The sequence below is a fragment of the Staurois parvus genome, unplaced genomic scaffold (assembly GCF_062004578.1).
Source record: "Staurois parvus isolate SC_StPar_1 unplaced genomic scaffold, SC_StPar_1.0 ptg000099l, whole genome shotgun sequence".
Classification (NCBI taxonomy): Eukaryota; Metazoa; Chordata; class Amphibia; order Anura; family Ranidae; genus Staurois; species Staurois parvus.
The window spans coordinates 4,114,114-4,135,542 of NW_028317895.1; the positions used below are offsets into that span (position 1 = coordinate 4,114,114).

A 21,429-nucleotide genomic window follows, 5' to 3' on the forward strand; every position below is an offset into this window, starting at 1 on the left:
GGCCGGGTCAGGAACAATCAGGCAGACAAGGTACCAAAGGAGCAGACTGGAGAGTGGTCAGGAATACTAGAGGTCAGGACAGGCGGAGTACAATCAGAGTCAGGGATAAAGCAGGATCAGACAGGAAGCCGACAGGATGCAGGTACAAGGGCTCTTGAGAAAACATACACCAAGGCCCTGCTTGCAAGTCTGGCCATTCCTTATATGCACCTCCTGCAATCAGCCTCAGGTGTTTTGGCTGACTGCAGACGTGAGCCTCTGGTTGCTGAGAGCACCCGCTGGCCAGTCCTGGTACTGCAAACCACAAGGCAGGTGAGTCCCAACACTATTGGCGAGTCCATTCCTGACAGTTAGATTGGTGGTGGTACAGTGGAGATCCTCTTCTTCAGCACCTGCCTGTAGGTAAGCCCCTTCCCAGGTCCCTCTCCTAGGCTCCACACTCCAGCCTCTCACTTCATCTTCCACCCAACACTCTCCTGCCACTCCCATGCTCTGTGATTCTTAAGGGTTGCCTCAGTCACTATGCCCAGCCTCCTGCCAGGAGATTAGTCGAGGTCCCTATAGCATGCAAATCTGAGCATCCTGCCCTCCTCCAGAAAGCTTTCTGGTTTCTGAAGAGGTAGGAGGGCTCCAGAAGCTCTGAGCTTAGAGCCTCCCTAGCCTGTCTTGAGGTAACCTCACTACATCACTTCCAGGCTTACTCAGCCTCTGCCTAAAAAAGAACAACAAACCTACCTAGCTAAGCTAGAGGGAGCTACACTTAAAGTATCAAAGTGGCTGTGGAATAGACAATAATTTACTGCCACTGCTGGATAGGATATTTGCTGTGTGTTTGTGCCTCAACCATTTGTAATGTTTATGGATTTTCTACTGTCTTCATATGATGAACAGTGTTGTTGCAGCACTATCATCAGACTTGTTTGGCAGATGTTCTTGATATGAACATGAGTCTCAGGTTTGTTCCATTTTATTTGTCATAATTGATATTTTTATATTTAGATTCTAGAGGCAGAAGTTAAAAAAATTCAAGCTTCAATAATGGAGACTACCCAGAGTTTTGATGATGTTTTGATGAGACTATTTGAAAAGAAGGTGAAATCTGAAATGGCCATTTACCAGGTAGATTTTTATTGCTGTTAGCATTTAATATATTTGATAAGGAGAGGATTTTAAAATATTTTTTATTCACTAAATGTTGGCAATGTGAACTTTAGTACATGTGGTGTTAAGCAGTATGTTACTAACTTACAGCTTGCAAAGGCGACAGTGACTGAGAAAGAGATGTCCTTACTATAGTCTTTGGCAGCATGGGAATAGTTCAAATCTCAAATTTTGACTCCTGTAGAAAGCATCACTTAGCACTAAATAACTTGATATGTGTACATCATTAGCATAGCTGTCCTCATTAGTACATTCATAACTGAAACGGTGGAAAGAAAGTGAAGCACTTTTGTGTAATTAAAAATGGAAAAGGAATTAAATAACTGATCCCTGGGATTTAAAGACAAATTTCAGCAAGTATGTTTCTACCATTTCCATCTTTGGTATAATGTGATGGAATTAACCACTATTCCCTCAACACAAAGGCTTCATTGCTGAAGTCTAGAATGTCTACTCTATTATTGTGTGACAAAAGACCAGCTGTACAAATATCTACAACTGGAAAGAAGGTTAAAGTGGTTCTAAAGGTTATTTTTTGCTCTGTACAATGGTATTCCAAACAGCAGTCTCTAACCTCCTCTTCTGGAGTCCCCCGCTGATGCTCTCCACTCCTTCTGTCCTCCGAGTGCCCCCTCAGCAAGCCTTGTGCTGGAAGTGCACTCATGTGGGCACACTCCCAAGCCAGGCTAAGTGCATCCACAGACACACACAGCACAACTTGCTCATGCCCCCTCTCCTTCCTCCCAGGATTTGACTGACATCAGCAGGAGCCTATAGTTCCTGCTGCCACTTGTGTCTCCTGTGAGAAGAGGAAGAGAGGAGAGCACCTTTGCAGCTGGGGGCAGCACTGGATCTATGGAGGAGTCAGGTGTGTTTAGGGGCAGGGAGACTAGTATTGGAGCGTTTATTACCCTAATGTAGGGAATGCGCTAGAAGCACTTTAAAGCTGAACTCCAGAAAATTCAGGTACTTGCACTAACTATATTTAAAAATAATACCTTTCCTGCATGTAATTGACCTGGTTTATTTAGAGACACAGATGTGTCTGCCCTAAAGGGTTATATTGCAATAGGTAAGCTGCAAAAAGGTTAATGTGACACTTTGGGTAAGAGTTCAGTACCTTCCTTTCTACCCCCAATGGAAAAATGCTAACGGATAAAAGGAATAACTTATGAAACTGTACTCAAGGCTTCCATTAATACATAATAACATGTATTTATGAAATGCAAGCAGTGTAAGAACCTGAATTTGACTTGGTATCAGTCACTTGCAGTCTGTGTACAGCAGAGCTTAGACAGGAGGAGGGAGAAGTGGCTCAAGGTTCCAATTATTTTGCTGCAGTGCTCATGTGAACAAGGGACATGCTAATTAGGGGAGAGAGTAGAGTGACAGAGAGATTTCACTGTACACTCGCAGGCTGGGGGTATGGACAAGACTTGTAAGTGTTACTTATCTGCAGCAGAGAAAAATCAGGTATCCTTCCTGGCCAAACAGGGCTGTGCCCTGTGGCAGAGGTGTGTACATTTTATGGCTAGATAGACAGAAATACAAATCCTTTGGCAGGTAAAACAGCTCCCATTTTACTGTATGTATTTCTTCTGTATATTTAGCTGTTTGCCTGGTGTTCAGCTTTAAAGGATAAGTTCATCTTTAGGAACATATTACATGTTCCACTCATTTTTAGGGTGGAACATGTAACATGTTCACAATGCTGCAGCCACTGCCCAATCCAACATACCATGTACTAGTTGTCAGTTTTTAAAAACAGCACCGCATCATTCATTCACAGTGTTCTGTGAATGAATGAACTACAAGTCCCAACAGCCTTAGTGGCTCTCGGTTTGTAGTTCTCAAAGAACTACCACAGTGCTGTGGAGCACCATGGTAGTTCATTGATTCTTCCTGTCAGTATATTTGCTTGCCTGTACATTCCATGCTGGCAAGCAGATATACTGACAGCTCAGCAGAAGACCTGTATGGCACCAGCAATCTGCTGATCACTAGTGCAATGCTTTACAGGCTTCAGCAACAAAAAATTATAAATGCACGTTTTTATTTTTACCTGCAAAAAAATGTGCATTCATTTTTTTTGTCAAAAGGTAAACTTTTTTTTTTTTTTTCAAGAAAATTTATTAAGGTTTAACAAGAAAGGACAAGGTAGGAAAAGTCAAAATGATGAGGCAGTTATGACATGAATATTACATCAAATGTATCGAGTCATAAAGGTTAGCTGATGGCAAATAGCACAAACTTAAAGAAATAGAAGCAGACATGAGAGACGTTTGAGGATTGCTGGAGAATAGAGCTTGCATAAGTAGGTGACGGAAAAAGAATACGTGAGAGTGATGAGTGCGTAGCTCTTATATAAAACAGAGGTGACACAGGCCGAGTGAATTTGCCCAACATTACCATGTCGAGGAAGGATCAGAAAAAAAAAAAAGAAGACCCGAGGATGTAAGAATTGGGAGTGTATAAAAGAATAGGAAAGCTGGAGAGTGAAGATAAAAGTATAGGGGGGAAGAATCGTGAGCAGAGAAAGCAATCAGAATAGGTGGTATGAATGAGAACTGGTATGAGAAAAAAAAAAAAAATAATAGGTGAATGCGATTGCTAGGTTAAAGGAATAAGGGGGAGAGTGGAGGGTTACCTGGGGACCTGTCCGACCAGAATGAAAAAGAAAAAAAGTAGTAGAGAAGCTACAGAAAGGAAAATGTAGTAAAAAGGTAAAAAAAGAAAAAAGGTAAACTTTTAAGTAGTTTCCTGTGCTTGGTAATCAGGGTGGACATGATCACTGCAACCCTTAGAGATGCTGGCTCACAACAGCTGTCATTTGACTTTCTAGGTCCAGGAATACTTGCTCCAGCTAAATCTTTAAAACTTCAGCTTGGCAGACTAGAGGCTACGTCAGCCCTTAAAGAGGAATTCTAGGAATTATATTTTTTGCATAGTCTATTGGCCCAGTTTTGTTCATTATATTCAAATCTGTTTGTTATCCAGGGGACCACTGCGGATGCTCTTAATAGTATTCCTAGTCCAGATACAGTTATAGCAGTGATCTTCTGGGTTCTATGCTTCCAAACTGCCCACTGATAATAGGAGGGTTTGCTCGCTCGGCACCTTGCTATTCACAGAAAGCCTTGTCCATACAGACCATTTTTCCAGTAAATGCAAGGTGTTCTGTGGTTGGACAAGGTGGAGAGGAGGATCTCCAGCTCATCCAATCAGAGAACATCTTGTTTTCACTTAAAAAAAATATAAGGCGTTCTATGAATGGCAGAGCCCTGTGGTCAGTGTGCAGAGGGGAACTAGCTCATGCAGAATTCGGAGGTTTGGTCCGTAATTGACTTCCATGCTCCTCTTTCTACATAAAGGATTTGAAAAAGTGTAATATTGTGAAGGTACAATAAGTTGCTATTTTGAATGTGATACACTTAACAGGATGTTAGGCTTAACAAAACAATGTGCAGTCTGGGATTTATAGGTTGTTCTTGAAAGTCTGATAAATACCCCACTTAATACACTTCAGGACACAACACAAAATGTTTCATCCTACTAGATTATGTTCCTTGTTGACATTTCCCTGTGAGGAACCGCAGGCTACAATGAAAAGCCTCATACAATGTTTCTGCCAGAGTTTGTATACAAGCTGCAAGGTCTAGAACTTCAATGAATTATTATCACACATTAAGGTAAACTATTATGTCTGAAGCATTTGCAGAGAAATGATGACATCTTGAGGCTGTGCACACAAGAGACAACGTTTAGATTAGCCTTTCTCAAATTGTTAAGACCTGAGGAACCGTTGAAATAACTTTCCGGTCTTGGGGAACCACTTCTAAAAATTACTACATCTATAACTCCTGATACATTAGTGTGATGGTAAATGGGAAGAATGCTGCTTGCATTGGTGGTCACTGTGAAGAATTACCCCCTTACAGAAAGCTAAAAAGATCAATGGTGTCAGTGGGAACATATCTGAGAGGCATAAATCGCTCATTGCTCAAGGAGCCCCTAGCAACCTTTGGAGGAAGCCTAGGGTTCCATGGACCCATGGTTGAGAAACTCAGGATTACACATACTGTCTAACATATGCTGCTGAGAAGATATGCAATTCCAGTGTTAAGACTTCATTTTTGTTTTCTTAGCAGCTAAACTAGGATAATAAAAATCTGCAAAGTATATAAAAGGCCATTAGTCTACTGGTTTCTCTTATAAAACCATAATTATAACAATTCTGTTTATACCTTTAATGACCACCAGGAAAACAGAGACATTAAACAGAATATCAATCGGTCTAATAGCATCCTGGACTCAAGAATACACAGAGCATTCTGCCTGAGGTGGGCATTGGGGGACAACTTCTTCATCCATTTGAACCCTGCACCCAAGCAGAGCAATACCCACCAATGCCTAGCAACAGGGAAAAGGAGGATGTCCAAAAAAGTCAAGGAAATTAAACATGGGGCAGCACATATATGATATAGTACAAGGCAGTACAAAAACCCTTCTGAAAATCACACATGATACCTTCAAAGTACCTGAAATACATAAACAGGCTATTGTCACCCAGAACAACACACAGGGCTAGGACAGACCATTGTTTCTGCAAAATATGAATTAAAAAAGCATGCGTTGCGTCTTTTCCTTTGCAGCTTCATGATTTTAGACACGCTAGTGTGAGCAGCTATGCAAATGACAGGAAAACGTAGGATTTAATTACTAAAAATTAGCAGGCTTTTCACTTTCCAAGCTTATTGAATGTGGTGTAAATTCTTTTTTCAACACTCAATCATATGCAAGGAAAATAAAAAAAAGGTATTTTTGCTTGCACATGATTGGATATTGGAAAAAAGCACAGCTTCACCTCATTTACTAAGTTAAGGCAACATTTTCTTGCAACGTGAACAGCCTAGATACCTTTAGTAAAACCACTCCGATAGGTGCTACGTAAAACTTCCTATAGAGTCAATAATTTATCTCATAACATACTACAATAGATAAAGGGGAGACATTTTTCCTTTTCGCTTCTGATAAGTGAGCTGTAAAACAAGGAACCTGTGCTGCACCTGCAGACTATAAATGTAAAATATATTAACATACAGTAGCTCACAGAAGTAAGAACACCCCTCACATTTTTGTAATTTTTTGTAAATACTTTATTATATCTTTTCATGTGACAACACTGAAGAAATGACACTTTGCTACAATGTAAAGTAGTGAGTGTACAGCTTGTATAACAGTGTAAATTTACTGTCCCCTCAAAATAACTCAACACACAGCCATTAATATCTAAACCGATGGCAACAAAAGTGAGTACACCCCTAAGTGAAAATGTCCAAATTGGGCCCAAATTGTCAATATTTTGTATGGCCACCACTATTTTCCTCCACTCACTTAACCCTCTTGGGCATGGAGTTCACCAGAGCTTCACAGGTTGCCACTGGAGTCCACTTCCACTCAACCAAGACGACATCATGGAGCTGGTGGATGTTAGAGACCTTGCGCTCCTCCACCTTCCATTTGAGGATGCCTACAGATGCTCAATTGGGTTTAGGTGTGGAAACTTGCTTGGCCAGTCCATCACCTTTACCTTCAGCTTCTTTAGCAAGGCAGTGGTCATCTTGGAGGTGTGTTTGAGGTCGTTATCATGTTGGAATACTGCCCTGTGGCCTAGTCTCTGAAGAGAGGGGATCATGCTCTGCTTCAGTATGTCACAGTACATGTTGGCATTCATGGTTCCTTCAGTGAACTGTAGCTCCCCAGTGCCGGCAGCACTCATGCAGCCCCAGACCATGACACTCCCACCACCATACTTGACTGTAGGCAAGACACACTTGTCTTTGTACTCCTCACCTGGTTGCTGCCACACACGATTGACACCATCTGAACCAAATAAGTTTTAGCTTGGTCTCATCAGAGACCAGGCTCTGGTAATCCATGTCCTTAGTCTGCTTGTCTTCAGCAAACTGTTTGCGGGCTTTCTTGTGCATCATCTTTAGAATAGGCTGCCTTCTGGGACGACAGCCATGCAGACCAATTTGATGCAGTGTGCGGCGTATGGCCTGAGCACTGACAGGCTGACCCCCCCACCCCTTCAATCTCTGCAACAATGCTGGCAGCACTCATACGTCTATTTCCCAAAGACAACCTCTGGATATGACACTGAGCACATACACTCAACATCGTCCACCATGGTGAGGCCTGTTCTGAGTGGAACCTGTCCTCTTAAACCACTGTATGGTCTTGGCAACCATGCTGCAGCTGAGTTTTTAGGGTCTTGACAATCTTCTTATAGTCTAGGCCTTCTTTATTTAGAGCTACAATTCTTTTTTTCAGATCCTCAGAGAGTTCTTTGCCATGAGGTGCCATGTTGAACTTCCAGTGACCAGTATGAGAGTGAGAGTGATAACACCAAATTCAACACACCTGCTCCCCATTCACACCTGAGACCTTGTAACACTAATGAGTCACATGACACCCGGGAGGGAAAGTGGCTAATTGGGCCCAATTTGGACATTTTCACTTAGGGGTGTACTCACTTTTATTGCCAGCAGTTTAGACATGTGTGTTGAGTTATTTTGAGGGGACAGAAAATTTACACTGTTATACAAGCTGTACACTCACTACTTTACATTGTAGCAAAGTGTCATTTCTTCAGTGTTGTCACATAAAAAGATATAATAAAATATTTACAAAAATGTGACGGGTGTACTCACTTCTGTGAGATACTGTATATCTTAAAGGGTAAGTGCAATTTGAGAAAAAAATTGATCAAATTACCGTATATACTCGAGTATAAGCCGAGTTTTTCAGCACATTTTTTATGCTGAAAAACGGCCCCCTCGGCTTATACTCGAGTCAACATCTGCAGATGACATGCTGTCCCTGTCATCTGGACACACCCCCGGGATCAATCCTCGCCGGTGATTGGCCGCCGGAACTGTAGCTCAGGAGAGGCACACAGGCGCCCAATCACCGGCGAGGAGGTGGAGCTTGGAGAGGAGGAGCCGAGCGGCACCGCGAAGATCGAGCGAGTGAAGAGGAGGAGAGCGGTCGAAGAAGGAAGACATCTGACCGGTAAGTGTGTACCATGGGAGAGGGAGGGAGCAAGCGAGCCCAGGCTGGAGCAGGGGTCACCAACGATGGGGCACTATTCCTCCCCTCACTGACACCAGCGATGGGGCACTATTCCTCCCCCCACTGACACCAACGATGGGGCAGTATTCCTCCCCCCCACTAACACCAACGATGGGGCACTATTCCTCCCACACTGACACCAATGATGGGGCACTATTCCTCCCCCCACTGACACCAACGATGGGGCACTATTCCTCCCCCCACTGACACCAACGATGGGGCACTATTTCTCCCACACTGACACCAATGATGGGGCACTATTCCTCCCCCCACTGACACCAACGATGGGGCACTATTCCTCCCCCCACTGACACCAACGATGGGGCACTATTCCTCCCACACTGACACCAATGATGGGGCACTATTCCTCCCCCCACTGACACCAACGATGGGGCACTATTCCTCCCCCCACTGACACCAACGATGGGGCACTATTCCTCCCACACTGACACCAATGATGGGGCACTATTCCTCCACCCACTGACACCAACGATGGGGCACTATTCCTCCCCCCACTGACACCAACGATTGGGCACTATTCCTCCCACACTGACACCAATGATGGGGCACTATTCCTCCCCCCACTGACACCAACGATGGGGCACTATTCCTCCCCCCACTGACACCAACGATGGGGCACTATTCCTCCCCCCACTGACACCAATGATGGGGCACTATTCCTCCCCCCTCGGCTTATACTCGAGTCAATAGTTTTTCCCAGTTTTTTGTGGTAAAATTAGGTACCTCGGCTTATATTCGGGTCGGCTTATACTCGAGTATATACGGTAGTCAGTCTAAACATACAACTTTCATGCAGAAATAAAAGATACGGGGTACGTCCAGTTATTCCCAAGTGAAAATAACACAATAGTTGTCCTGTGAGATTCATAGATGCATAACATTACTTCTCCACTGAAAGATAAAAAAATAATTACAATCTATGGTGCACTGGATGCTACCCTGTGTTCTATAACTCTGAGTCTTCAGCAATGACATCTCTGCACATGAAATATTCATTTTGGGAGCCTAGCCCTTTAAATACTGTAGTGAAACTTTGATATTTTTTTTAACCTCCCTGTTATTCCATGCTTTGTTTATTGAACTAATCTTTGTACTAAACAGGAAGAACTGAAAATCAGCAATCTTCTATTCTCCATTTTGATTGAAGAAGAGATAAATACCAGAATGGTACAATTAAACCAAATCCTGGACAGAAAACGAAAACAAAAGGTGAGAAATAGTTTCCTTCTACTTTAGGGGAAACTATAGGGGGTATTCAATAAAGCCCTAATAATACTTTTGTGGTGGTATTGCCTTCTAAAGTGGCCTGCACCAAATTCAAAAATCCTTGCGGTCCATTTCAGTACCTTTATGAACAGATATGGCACCCTGTAAACAAAAATTTTAAATGTTAGCAGCTACAAATACTGTATCTGCTGCCTTTTTAAAAACACACACCAGAGTCCAGTGAAGTTCTGCTTTAAGTTATCATACGGAGGCAGGCTGAGTACCTGTGCTGTTTGTGTGGCTGTTTGTGTGGCAGCTGCAGTGGTGGGTGAGGAAACAGCTGCAGTGAGGATGGAGGTCTCAGAGTTCCTCTGCATGCGGTCTTGACCCAAATTTATGTTCCCAATTCCAAATGGTAAATTATACTTTCACCAGCACCAACTTTGCTGCATGGAGGCATGATGGAATTCCAAAGAGAATCATAGAAACTCTTTATGGCATCTCCCACCTGGGCTTTCTAATAAGTAAGCCCAGCACTGCCCTTAAGCATGCCATTGTCTTGTGAGACTGGTTTCCAGTGGTTAGGACATCCATCTTTATTGGTAGAGGAGAGGGAAGTGTACCCTTCCTCTGATAAATAAGGTATGTTTTTAGGACCAAAAACTGCTATTGAAAATGTGTTTCCAATATGATAGCTTACTCTAGAGCTACACCTTTTGGATATAAATAGGTGCTTAAGATTTGGGTCATCTGTCCGCCTAATAGTGAATTTAATGTAGAGAAAGAGGTCAAGGCACAAATAAGGGCTTTGGATTACAGTATTCCTTTGTAATAGTTTATGTGTTTGGCATCCTATGACAGGGCACAGGAGACAAGGTGCATCTAGACCAGCCTTTCTCAACTAGGGTGCCCAGGCACCCTGGGGTGCCTCAAGGTTTCTTCAGGGGTGCCTTAGCAAAATGTCTAAAAATTGCCCAAAACTTGTATACAGCCAGTGGGTAAAACAAGCCCGCCTTTTAGTTACTCAAAGTCACTGGTTTTCATTGTGCACCTTTACGACCTTCTAGCCACCATCAACCAATAACATCATCAGTTGATAAGGAGGATTTCAGCTGCCTGCACAGAATCCTAGGTTGCCCCTCTTTTGCCCCTCTCTATCAATGCTGGGGTCAGATTAGCTCAGTGATGGAGAAAAACTGAGGGAGAAGAGAAACACTCGAATACTACTCAGTACAAGTGAACAAAAGTGTATTTGCTTTGGAAGAATAAACCACCTCTAATGTTGGGTGTCCTAGATGTGTGGATGTTGCTGCGTTATATAAAACTTTTAGAATAGTTTTTCACATTTTAGAATGGATTGACCTTTTAAAATTAGGGAGTCTTGAGGCACCGCACTTTAGAATGAGTTGCCTCAAGACTGTCCATAATTTTAAAGGGTGCCTCGGGACTATCCATATTTTTTTTTCCATAATAAATTTTTATTTGGTTTTACAAATATAGTTACAACAACAAAAAAACAAAAACAAAAATATAACAGTGAAAAGCTACACAACATCACAGTATAGGTGTTGCAGTAAAGTTTAACTGTCCATAATTTTAAAGGGTGCTTTCACTGAAAAAAGTTTGAGAAACACTGATCTAGACTGTGCTTTCAAATATTTACAGAGAAAAATGGGTACAACACCTTAAACAACCACTAAAAATATCATAATTGTACACACCCTGTTTATGGTGCCTCTTGGCGTTCATCACAGTATGTTTCAGGGAGGAGATGATGTGACAAAAGTAATATTGCAACAGTAACAAGTTTCTAATTCAATGCTATTAAATATGACCTTTCTAATTAAAATATTGCTTCTCCAATTGCCATATCCACATTTTACAGTATATGCTACAAGTTTAACCTCTTGCCGACCGCGCATAGCCGAATGACGGCTTCACCGCGGCCGGCCAGTTCTGAGTGGACGTCATATGACGTCCTCCCAGAACGCGCTCTCCTGCGCGCCTCAGGGGGCGCGCACCCGGCGATCTCCGTGATCGCTGTGTCCTACGGACACAGCTGATCACGTGATGTGGTGAAAGGCCGATCCCACCGGCCTTTTACCACGTGATCAGCGGCGTCCAATGACACGCTGATCACAGGGAAATGCAAGTGCCGGTTCTCGGCTGCACTTTCCTCACGCTGTCAGATCGTGAGGAAAGTACTGCCGAGAACCGGCAGTTGTCAGAGCGGGGATCGGCACCGATCATCAGGGCACTGATGATCAGTGCCCTGATGATCGGTGCCCAGCAGTGACACCCGCAAGTTCCGCCCAGCAGTGCGCCCACTAGCCCCGCCCACCCGTTCCCAGCAGTGCCCCCACCTGTGCCCAGCAGTGCACCCACCTGTGCCACTCTGCAGTGCCACCTACCTGTGCCCAGAAGTGCCACCTACATGTGCCCAGCAGTGCCACCCACCTGTGCCCACCCACCTGTGCCCACCAGTGCCACCCACCTGTGCCCACCAGTGCCACCCACCTGTGCCCACCCACTAGTGCTGCCCACCAGTGCCACCCACCAGTGCAGCCCAGCAGTGCTGCCAGTCAGTGCCACCAGTCAGTGCCCAGGGGTTGTGCCAGTCAGTGCCGCCAGTCAGTGCCCAGAAGTGATGCCAGTCAGTGCCGTCTATCAGTACCCATCATCAGTGTCACCTATCAGTGCCGCCTATCAGTGCTGCATATCAGTGCCGCCTATCCGTGACCCCTAATTAGTGCTGTCTATCAGTGCCGCCTATCCGTGCCACCTCATTAGTACTGCCTATCAGTGCCCTTTAGTGCTGCCTATCAGTGCCCATCAGTGCCGCCTATCAGTGCCCATCAGTGCCGCCTCATCAACGCAAATCAGTGAAGGAGAAAAAATACCTGTTTGAAAAATTTTATAAAAGAAACAAATAAACTTTTTTTTTTTTCAAATTTTTTGCACTTTTTTTAATTTATAGCGCAAAAAGTAAAGCGCCCAGTGGCGATTAAATACCACCAAAAGAAAGCTCTATTTGTGAGAAAAAAATGATCAAAATTTCATATGGGTACAATGTTGCATGACCGCGCAATTGTCAATCAAAGTGCGGCAGCGCTGAAAGCTGAAAATTGGCCTGGTAAGGAAGGGGGTATAAGTGCCTGGTAGGCAAGTGGTTAAGAAAATACAAAACAAATCCTGTAAATCTACTATCAGCTTTCTGAGTGCATTGGATTTCTTCTTCATTTGCTGTGCTGTGTATGTGATTTTGAAAATATTCATGCATATGTAGATTTAATATGCTCTGCCTTAGACCCAGACTTTGATTCAAAAGCTGATCCTATTAATCTTTAGTATTCACAGGGTTGGATACAGATTGTAAACAACTGGTGTGCTTTAGCATGGCCATCCTTTTTTAACTTTATATGCTTGTTAAAACACAATAAAAGCTTTGTTTCAAATCAGTGAAATACTGTACATTGCAGGTTCATCCAAACAAAAGTCTTACTGTTTGTTTTCTTTAGAAAGCAGCCACAGCCTGAGTAGGAAATCCTGTCTCCTGCCGGTGCGACAGAGTATTATCCTTACTGTCCATGGGGAAGCAGTGATATCTCTATAAAGAGTTCTACCACACCCTCTGTGGCGTCTGGCCTATAGCTCTGCAATCAGCAAAGGTTATGCATTCTGACTGACCTTTTTAGGGAGACCAATCTTACTGTGTTATTGGAAATATAGAAAATGTACTGCTCTCCTATGGGATATGAATGTAGGCATCAGTAATATGCAAGTTTCCTGAGCATCAAAGATGTTCAGATTTTAGCTGCACATCTGTAGATACAGCTTTGATGACAAGGTGGAATCCTGTATGAAGAAGCTAACAGTTCATTATCTGTACACCCTTTGTAATTATAAAAAACTACTTTCAATCTACAATATATGTGATCTGTCATTTTCACCCCATCCAGATAAATTACATTTTATTTCTAATGTATTTTTGTTCTAGAATCAAACAGCTGAACTAGTTAAGACCTTTAAAGTACAGGTGGAATCTTTCAGAGAGTCCTATGATGACCTTGTGGCAGAAGATAAGGTAAAGGCTATATGTCTGTCTTAATGGGAATGATAACTGTTCTTTCCTAGTCAATATAATGTCAACCTGCATTGGTTTTAGTTGTTGGATCGAGGATTTAAGAAAGAATTTTCGGATGTACCAGCCCATCATGTGGACCAGCTTTACAGACTCTACAAACGAAGACCAAGGTACATTTTAGGAATACTTACTGTATAGTATGACTGAGAAACCTGTATATATTACTAGAGCACAAAAGGTAGTCCTCTAGGGCAGGGGGCTCCAGACTTTCTACACATAGGGCCAGTTTATTGTCCTTCAAACTTCAGAGGGGCCGGACTGTGGCCAGTGGTAGTAGGAAATGGTTTGGTGTCAGTGGAAGGAATAGTTCCCTATCATTGGTGTCAGTGGAAGGAATAGTGCCCTATCATTGGTGTCAGTGGAAGGAATAGTGCCCCGTCATTGGTGTCAATGGTAGGAATAGTGCCCCATCATTGGTGTCAGTGGAAGGAATTATGACCAATCATTGGTGCCAGTGGAAGGAATAGTGTCCCCATCATTGGTGTCAGTGGCAGGAATAGATCCCTATCATTGGTGTCAGTGGGAGGAATAGCACCCCATCACTGGTGTCAGTGGGAGGAATAATGACCATTAATTGGTGTCAGTGGAAGGAATAGTGCCTCATCGTTGGTGTCAATGGGAGGAATAGTGCACCATTATTGGTGTCAGTGGGAGGAATAATGACTAATCATTGGTGTCAGTGGAAGGAATAATGACTAATCATTGGTGTCAGTGGGATGAATAGTGTCCCATCATTGGTGTCAGTGGGATGAATAATGCCTAATTATTGGTGTCAGTGAGAGAAATAGTGCCTTAACATTGGTGTCAATGAGAGGAAAAGAGCCCTATCATTGGTGTCAGTGGGAGGAATAGTACCCCTTCATTGGTGTCAGTTAAAGAAATAGAGCCCCATCATTGGTGTCAGTAGGAGGAATAGAGCCCCATCATTGGTGTCAGTGAAAGAAATAGAGCCCCATCGTTGGTGTCAGTGGGAGGAATAGAGCCCCATCATTGGTGTCAGTGGGAAGAATAGTGCCCCATTGATCAACAATTAGTGATGATTTATAATAACCAACTTGTACCTCATTTCAAACATTTCAGCTGTCATGAGCTTACCATCGCCAGAACAACGTTTTTGAAAGGTGATTGCTGATTGGTTGATATACGTGTGAGTTACCACACTTATTTTAGAATTAATTAACTGTTCTAAAATCCATAGCAATGCTAAAGTGAAAAATTCCACAAAACAGCATAACGTGTGAAACCCACTCTAGGTTTTATGAAAAGTGTATGAAAAGTGTATCATTATGCAAAACCACATATTATTGACAAACCACTTCCTAAGTGTACTGAGTTGTTAACTGCAGAATTCCTCTAAAAAATGGTTATGTATTTCAGAGTTCAGCGTCTTAGGACTCAGACAGAAAATGAGGCCCCATTTGGTGATCGTCCAGCATCGGGAAAAACGTACAGTGATTCAATTGCTCAGCTCATGAAAGCCATGGATGAGTTAGATGCACCAGAACACATGTCAGAAGGGCTCGAACTTCCAGTTTGGGAACGTTTCTGTCTATCAAGAAGGTCTAAAATGGAATATGAACAGAAGGTCAGTAACGTAAACAAACATTTATTTTATGTATTTACATGTCACTTCCATGTTATAAAATACTGCAGAGTAAATGGAACCATTCTGCTGGGCACTGGATGGCTTACAATCTAATGTCCTCAACACATTTACAGTATACAGACGCACACAGTTTGGTCAGAAGGCAGTTAATCTTGCATTACTTTTCTGAATAATTGAGGAAACCAGAATGAATTGTTTTAAACACAAAAACAGCAAATAAACTTCCTGAAAATAGTATTTCAGATTGGAACTAAGCACAGGATCCTAACACAGCAAGCAAAGAGATGCCATATACAGTGGTTTGAAGATCTGTCTGTGGTCTGGGAGAGTTTATTTTTTTTTAATTACATTCAGACTGATCAGCATAAGTATCACAATTTTTGTTTATAACAAAATGCAGCACAATGGTGAGGACGATTTTTAACTACAGAACTTCCCTTGTCCTATATAGAAAATCTAGAATAGTGCCCCATCGATCAACAATTAGTCATGATTTATAATAACCAACTTGTACCTCATTTCAAACCTTGCACACAAAACAACTCACTAGTGAGGGGTTACAACAAGAGTCAGTTCTATCCTATCACACCTCATGAGACAAAAATCCTCTCATCAGCATGTGGCAAAGATACTTTAGTGTGCTGGTGATATCAGCAAGGTTGGGCTTGTTGCTATTAAGATACCAATCCACATGCATTTGTAATCGTAATACAGACAAGAGGAAAATAAATCCCCCCTCAAGTGCTGATCCTTTAAAAAAAAGGACAGCTACATCATACCACTTCTTATAATTATTTTCCAGCCTGTAGTTGCTGAACCGCTTTCTGCCCAGAGGCCATACATTTACGGCCTCGGAAGCAAGCTGCTGCAGCCATGATTCTGGCACCATTTTTTTTGTTCAAGCGATGGGCCTTCCAGTAAAAGTGATCCAAGCAGCTTTACAGCCACCCCCTCCCTTTTCACAGTGCTCAGCAGGGCCCTCCTCTCACTGCCGTTCCCAGGCTCTCCCGTTCCACTGGGGAGCCTAGGACCTCTGTAAATGGTCAGGTCAAGTGTGCACAGAGGAGACTGAGGGACATCTATTCTCCAATCTCCTCTGTGATAAATTAAGCCAGAAGTGATGAGGATTTTTGTAACTTTCAGATTCCCAGCCAGGGAAGCATCTGATCAAACATGATCTATGTATGATCAGACGTTTTGAAGGGCAGGGGGATATTGAGGTTCTACTAGACCTCTTATGTCTCCATAATGAATACCTGTCATTACCCAAAGCTATTACAAGGGGATTGTTCACCCCTTGTGATAGCAATAAAGGTAAATGAGAAATATATAAAGAAAAAGTGTAAAAAAAATATTTAAATTAGTAAAAATGATTGAAAAAAAAAATTAAAAGCACCCCTGTTCCCCTTGTGCTCGCACACAAATGCAAACGCACACATATGTAACTGATGATTGCACCACACATGTGAGGTATCGCCATGAACGTTAGAGTGAGGGCAATAGTTCTATTACCATAGCTAAAATTTAACTCTAAACTGATAACCTGTAAAGACATTTAAAGTGTGGCCTATGGACAATTTAAGGTACCATAGTTTGTCGCCATTTCACAGGCTGCACAGTTTTAAATTTAGACATGTTTAGTATCTATTTACTTGATGAAACACCATCTTTTATATTTTACAAATATCATAGACCGCAAAAGTGGTCGCACCTTCATTCATGGGCCGCACATTGGGGTTTATTTACTAAAGTTGGAGAGTGCAAAATCAAGCTCATTGCTGCATAGAAATCAATCAGCTTCCAGGTTTTATTGCCAAAGCTTAATTGAACAAGCTGAGGTTAGAAGCTGATTGGTTTCAATGCAGAAGTGAGCCTGATTTTGCACACTCCAGCTTCAGTAAATAAACTTCATTATCATCTATAAATAGTAATTGGATTTGTTGTGATGCAAACCTTTATGCACTCACATTCATCTTCTTTAGCTCAAAATTACTTTTCAGCACTGTCTTTAGATAACATTCACTGCACAGCTGCATGTTCCTTTGCTCAAAGACTGCAAGGACGGTTGCAATTGGATCCATAGGCCACAATTCAACAGATGTAAATAGTAATTGGAAATGTTCAAATACAGACTCAAATTTACTGACCAGTTGTACCGTCTTTCGCTCAAATTCACTATTCATCCCCGACTTCAGCCTAAGTCACCACTTCACTATTTTACTGTATATTGTTTCACAGTGCATGCTAGATGGGTAGTCAGTTGTAACCAACGTAAGCTGGTGCAGTTAGCTGACTGGCCACTAGATGATTCTGTTCTCATAATAGTATGGGAAGGGAAAAGTTATACACAAGTGACCTTTTAGAGAAGTCCCTTGGTGTAGTCATTGCCCTTTTAAAAGCCAGGATGAGCGGAGCCTTTGGCACTAGGGGCATAGGAGACAAACACCCCACACCTATGCAAATGTAGTCAGTACAACAAGGGCCGTGCATAGGGCAGAAGCCCCTGGGTGAGATAGTCCAAAGCCCATATGAGCTGGCTATAGTCATCCTGTTTCACTTAACATGGTCTAACTGGACCGGTAACATGGTCTGACTGGACTGGGAGAAGTGTTCTTTGTCATGAGTGCTAATACCCCTGGGACTTTTAATGATACCTGGGGAAAGTGTACAGATTATGGAAGTGCAGCTGCAGCAGTACTGTCCCTGGAATGACATGAAGGGAGCCATGAGGTGGATACACAAAGCCTAAAGGGACAGTCAGAGCCCTCAGAGTAAGTACTAATGACTCTGGGGAGTGGGAAAGTGACATTAGGGAGCTGGGTGCTCAGTTGTGACTCCCAAGTCACGACTGTGGTGTTCCCAAGGAGAGGAGAGCAATATTAAGTGAAGATGGCTTTACGGTGATTGCACATTTGACTGCTGTGATATGATATTGATATGATATGATATTGGCAACTTATGCCAAGTGACACTGGATGGTATGTCTGTGATGTGTCACTACCATATTTTAGAATATCAGTAAAGTGCAGAAATATAACTTTGTGTGAACCTTCGTTTCTTGTGAATATAAAGGCTAATGGCCAGGGATGTCATGGGAAGGCCTATGGCAAGGAGTTGGGCACAACATGGCAGACATTTTGGGCTATAGCAGTAGGTTGTTGTCCTATCCAAGAAGAAGTGAGGTGGGGGCTTGTGAGTGGGTGGAACAGAACACATGCAGGGATCAAGAGGGATTTTAGGGCCCCTGACCAAGGGGTTATTTTTTTTTAGGGGCTGAAAAACAGGGAGTCAGATAAGGGGAAGGCCACAGGCCAATAATTCCAACACCATGAGGGAGATGCAGAAATATAACAGGGTGGCAATATGGCACATCAAGGACTAAGTCTAAAGGCACAGGGCAGCGGAATGCGGAACTAAAAGTTCCAGCAGTGCAGAGAGCAAAGCACAACCCATACGATAGTATTGACCTCAGCGGTTCCATGCATTTTCTAGCCTCCTAGTGAGACCTTCAGCTATCAGCTCCTCTCTCCATTACAGGACTAAACTCTGAACATTCTGACCCTTTTCTTTGTTGTCTGGAACTTTTAATGCTGCCAGAGATCTCAGCTGCCATATCTCAGTACCTGGTACAAAATTCAGAAAATCCTGTACTCCCTGCTGAGATGGACTCCATACCTCCAGACCCTCTGCTTGGTCCCAGAAACTCACTAATCACTTATGCAGATCAGTTAGCTTTTTTTACATACTGCTTTTCATTTAATTTCATGTAGCAAATGTTCTTTTAGGGCTTATTCACACCATACGTGAAAATAAAATGATGGAAACTGACACGCAGATTTCACTTGCAGAGATGTCAGTTTACATCAGTTTTCATGCGTGCCCTAATGAGTTTTATACACGTTGCAGATTCCTGCTGAGAAAAAAATCTGCACCTGATACTAGTGTTGTGGCATGTACAGGGCACATCGAGAACAATTGATTTCATTGTGCCTTTGCAAAACACGTGCAGAAAAATTGATATCTCTGCACTGTGGTGTGATTGAGCCCTTAGAAGTTTTCTGTCTTTCCCTATATCTCAAAAATCTAATATTTCTGACCTCAGCTACAGGGCTTTAATAATTTGGTGCCAACAATGGGCCAATCAGAAGCCCCCTTACAGACAGGTGGTGGAATGGGTACTACCTGTGGATGGCTGTGACAATACAGCCAGCTCCTGCCTTCCAGCCCTGTAGTACTGGGTTCTCCATTCAAAATGCCTGACCTGGAGCTTCTCCAGCGCTGTTAAAGATGCTGCCTGATAGCCTTGTACAGACTGCAGGCACCTTTCCTGCATCTAGGAAGGTCTCCTCTTCCTGGTAAAGGTATGGACAGTGAGATGCTCAGTGGCCAATAGGGATGGTGGTCACAAGCTGAATGATTTACATGTTTTGTTTTGCAAACCAAGCCAGTCTTAAAGCTGAATGAGACAACCTGTAAACAAAACAAAATGTATTTAGCGTACCAGCTAGCCTGCAAAAAAAAAAAATACACTGTAATAATTTGCGTTAAAAACAGAGGATTTAATTGTACAACATTTGCAAATATACAGAGAAGCCGCACTGTCTCGTCAAGGCCCCTCTGTAAAGTGCAGCCCTAACTCTGATCTATGGGAGTCTTCATGTTGAAGGATATATAGCAATGAGTAATTAAAGGATAAGTACACCTTTGGGAACATGTTACATGTTCCACCTGTTTTTACGGTGGAACATGTAACATGTTCCCAATGCTGCAATCACCGCCCGATTCCCCCGCCCCCCTCCCTGTACTAGCTGTCAAAGATCAAAGATCCCTGTACTAGCTGTCACTTTTTAAATAGAGTGCAGCCATGCAGAATTCTGTGAATGAATGAACTACATGTTCCGACAGCCTTAGCAAGTGTCATCTTGTAGTTCTCAGTGAACTAACACGGCACTGTGGAGCACCATGGTAGTTCATTGATTCTTCCTGTCAGTATATCAGCTTGCCCATACATCCCGTACGGGCAAGCAGATATGTTGACAGGTCTGCAGGAGACCTGCATAGCACCAGAGATCTACTGATCGCTAGTGCAATGATTTACAGGCTCCTGCAACCAAAAATAATAAATGCATATTTTTTTTACCTGCAAAAAAATGTGCATTTACTATTTTTGGTCGAAAGGTGAACTGATCCTTTAGTGGCAGCTGTGCAATTGTGCAACTAAAATTTCTGTTTTTAATGCAACTGCATCCCGAAGCTGCTTACAGAGGACACTGTGGGGAACTGGTTGCATGGATTGAGGGACCCTGCTGGAGGCAGGAATAAGGTAAGTAATACACCCTATTGCTTTCTTTAAAAACATAATAAAGTTGTGGGAGAGAATAGGGGTGGATTTTTAAAATTTCATTTGTTTATGTATCTCTGTGATAAATGTGTCAGTTCTAATAATGTATTTGTGTTTTCTTTTGGTTTAGGTGAAGCGAAATGCACAGATCCTGGCTGAAATGCAGGAGTTTCTATATAAGAGAATAGAAGAAGATGAGAAGACACGGCAGGACATTGAGAATATTATGCAAGATATTAACATGTAACTATAATGTAACATTTTATTGTGGTCTTAACATTATGGCCCCGTTCACACCTAGGCATAACAGAAATGCAGGCAGAAACTAGCATTTCTGCCCACTGTGGTGCAGACGTGTGAAAAACATGATAAAACACATTGCACGCTTGCAGATCCATTATTTCTTAATGGTACCCCAAACATGGGTAGCAGTCACATGTTTTGCTGCGTGTTTTCTGCGTGATAAAAACTAATGAAAAATGCACAATAACATGCTACCGCAGGTTTAAAGTGAGCCTGCAAATTAGTCCTCTGCCCTTAATCAGCACTTTTAGTTTTTGTCCAAAAAGAGAATTATTTAACGCTACTAAACATATCATTTAGACAGTCAATACATCATTCTCGGAAGCAGATGTGTTTTTATATTCAGATATATAGATTTAGGTGCTAAGTCATCAAAGAAGTTTCAGTTAGTATCCCTTAAGTCTCAGCAGTAAAGACCCTGTAGCCAAAAATGTAAAATTCACATTCCCTTAGGTATATGGTCTAATTAGTTAGCTCCATAATGTTGCCAGTTAACACGTGTATGTATCA

At 42.5% G+C, this 21,429-nt stretch overlaps 1 protein-coding gene across 1 annotated transcript in view; it reads left to right on the plus strand.

The window, feature by feature from the left end:
• Window positions 1-21,429, plus strand: part of CFAP43 (cilia and flagella associated protein 43) — a 116,542-nt gene that overhangs the window by 76,530 nt on the left and 18,583 nt on the right. Inside the window, exons 28-33 of the mRNA XM_089671115.1 lie at window positions 1,000-1,119; window positions 9,421-9,528; window positions 13,523-13,609; window positions 13,691-13,779; window positions 15,047-15,254; window positions 20,747-20,859. Of these exons, the coding sequence (XP_089527241.1) occupies window positions 1,000-1,119; window positions 9,421-9,528; window positions 13,523-13,609; window positions 13,691-13,779; window positions 15,047-15,254; window positions 20,747-20,859 (725 nt within the window). The remainder of the gene's footprint in view (window positions 1-999; window positions 1,120-9,420; window positions 9,529-13,522; window positions 13,610-13,690; window positions 13,780-15,046; window positions 15,255-20,746; window positions 20,860-21,429) is intronic.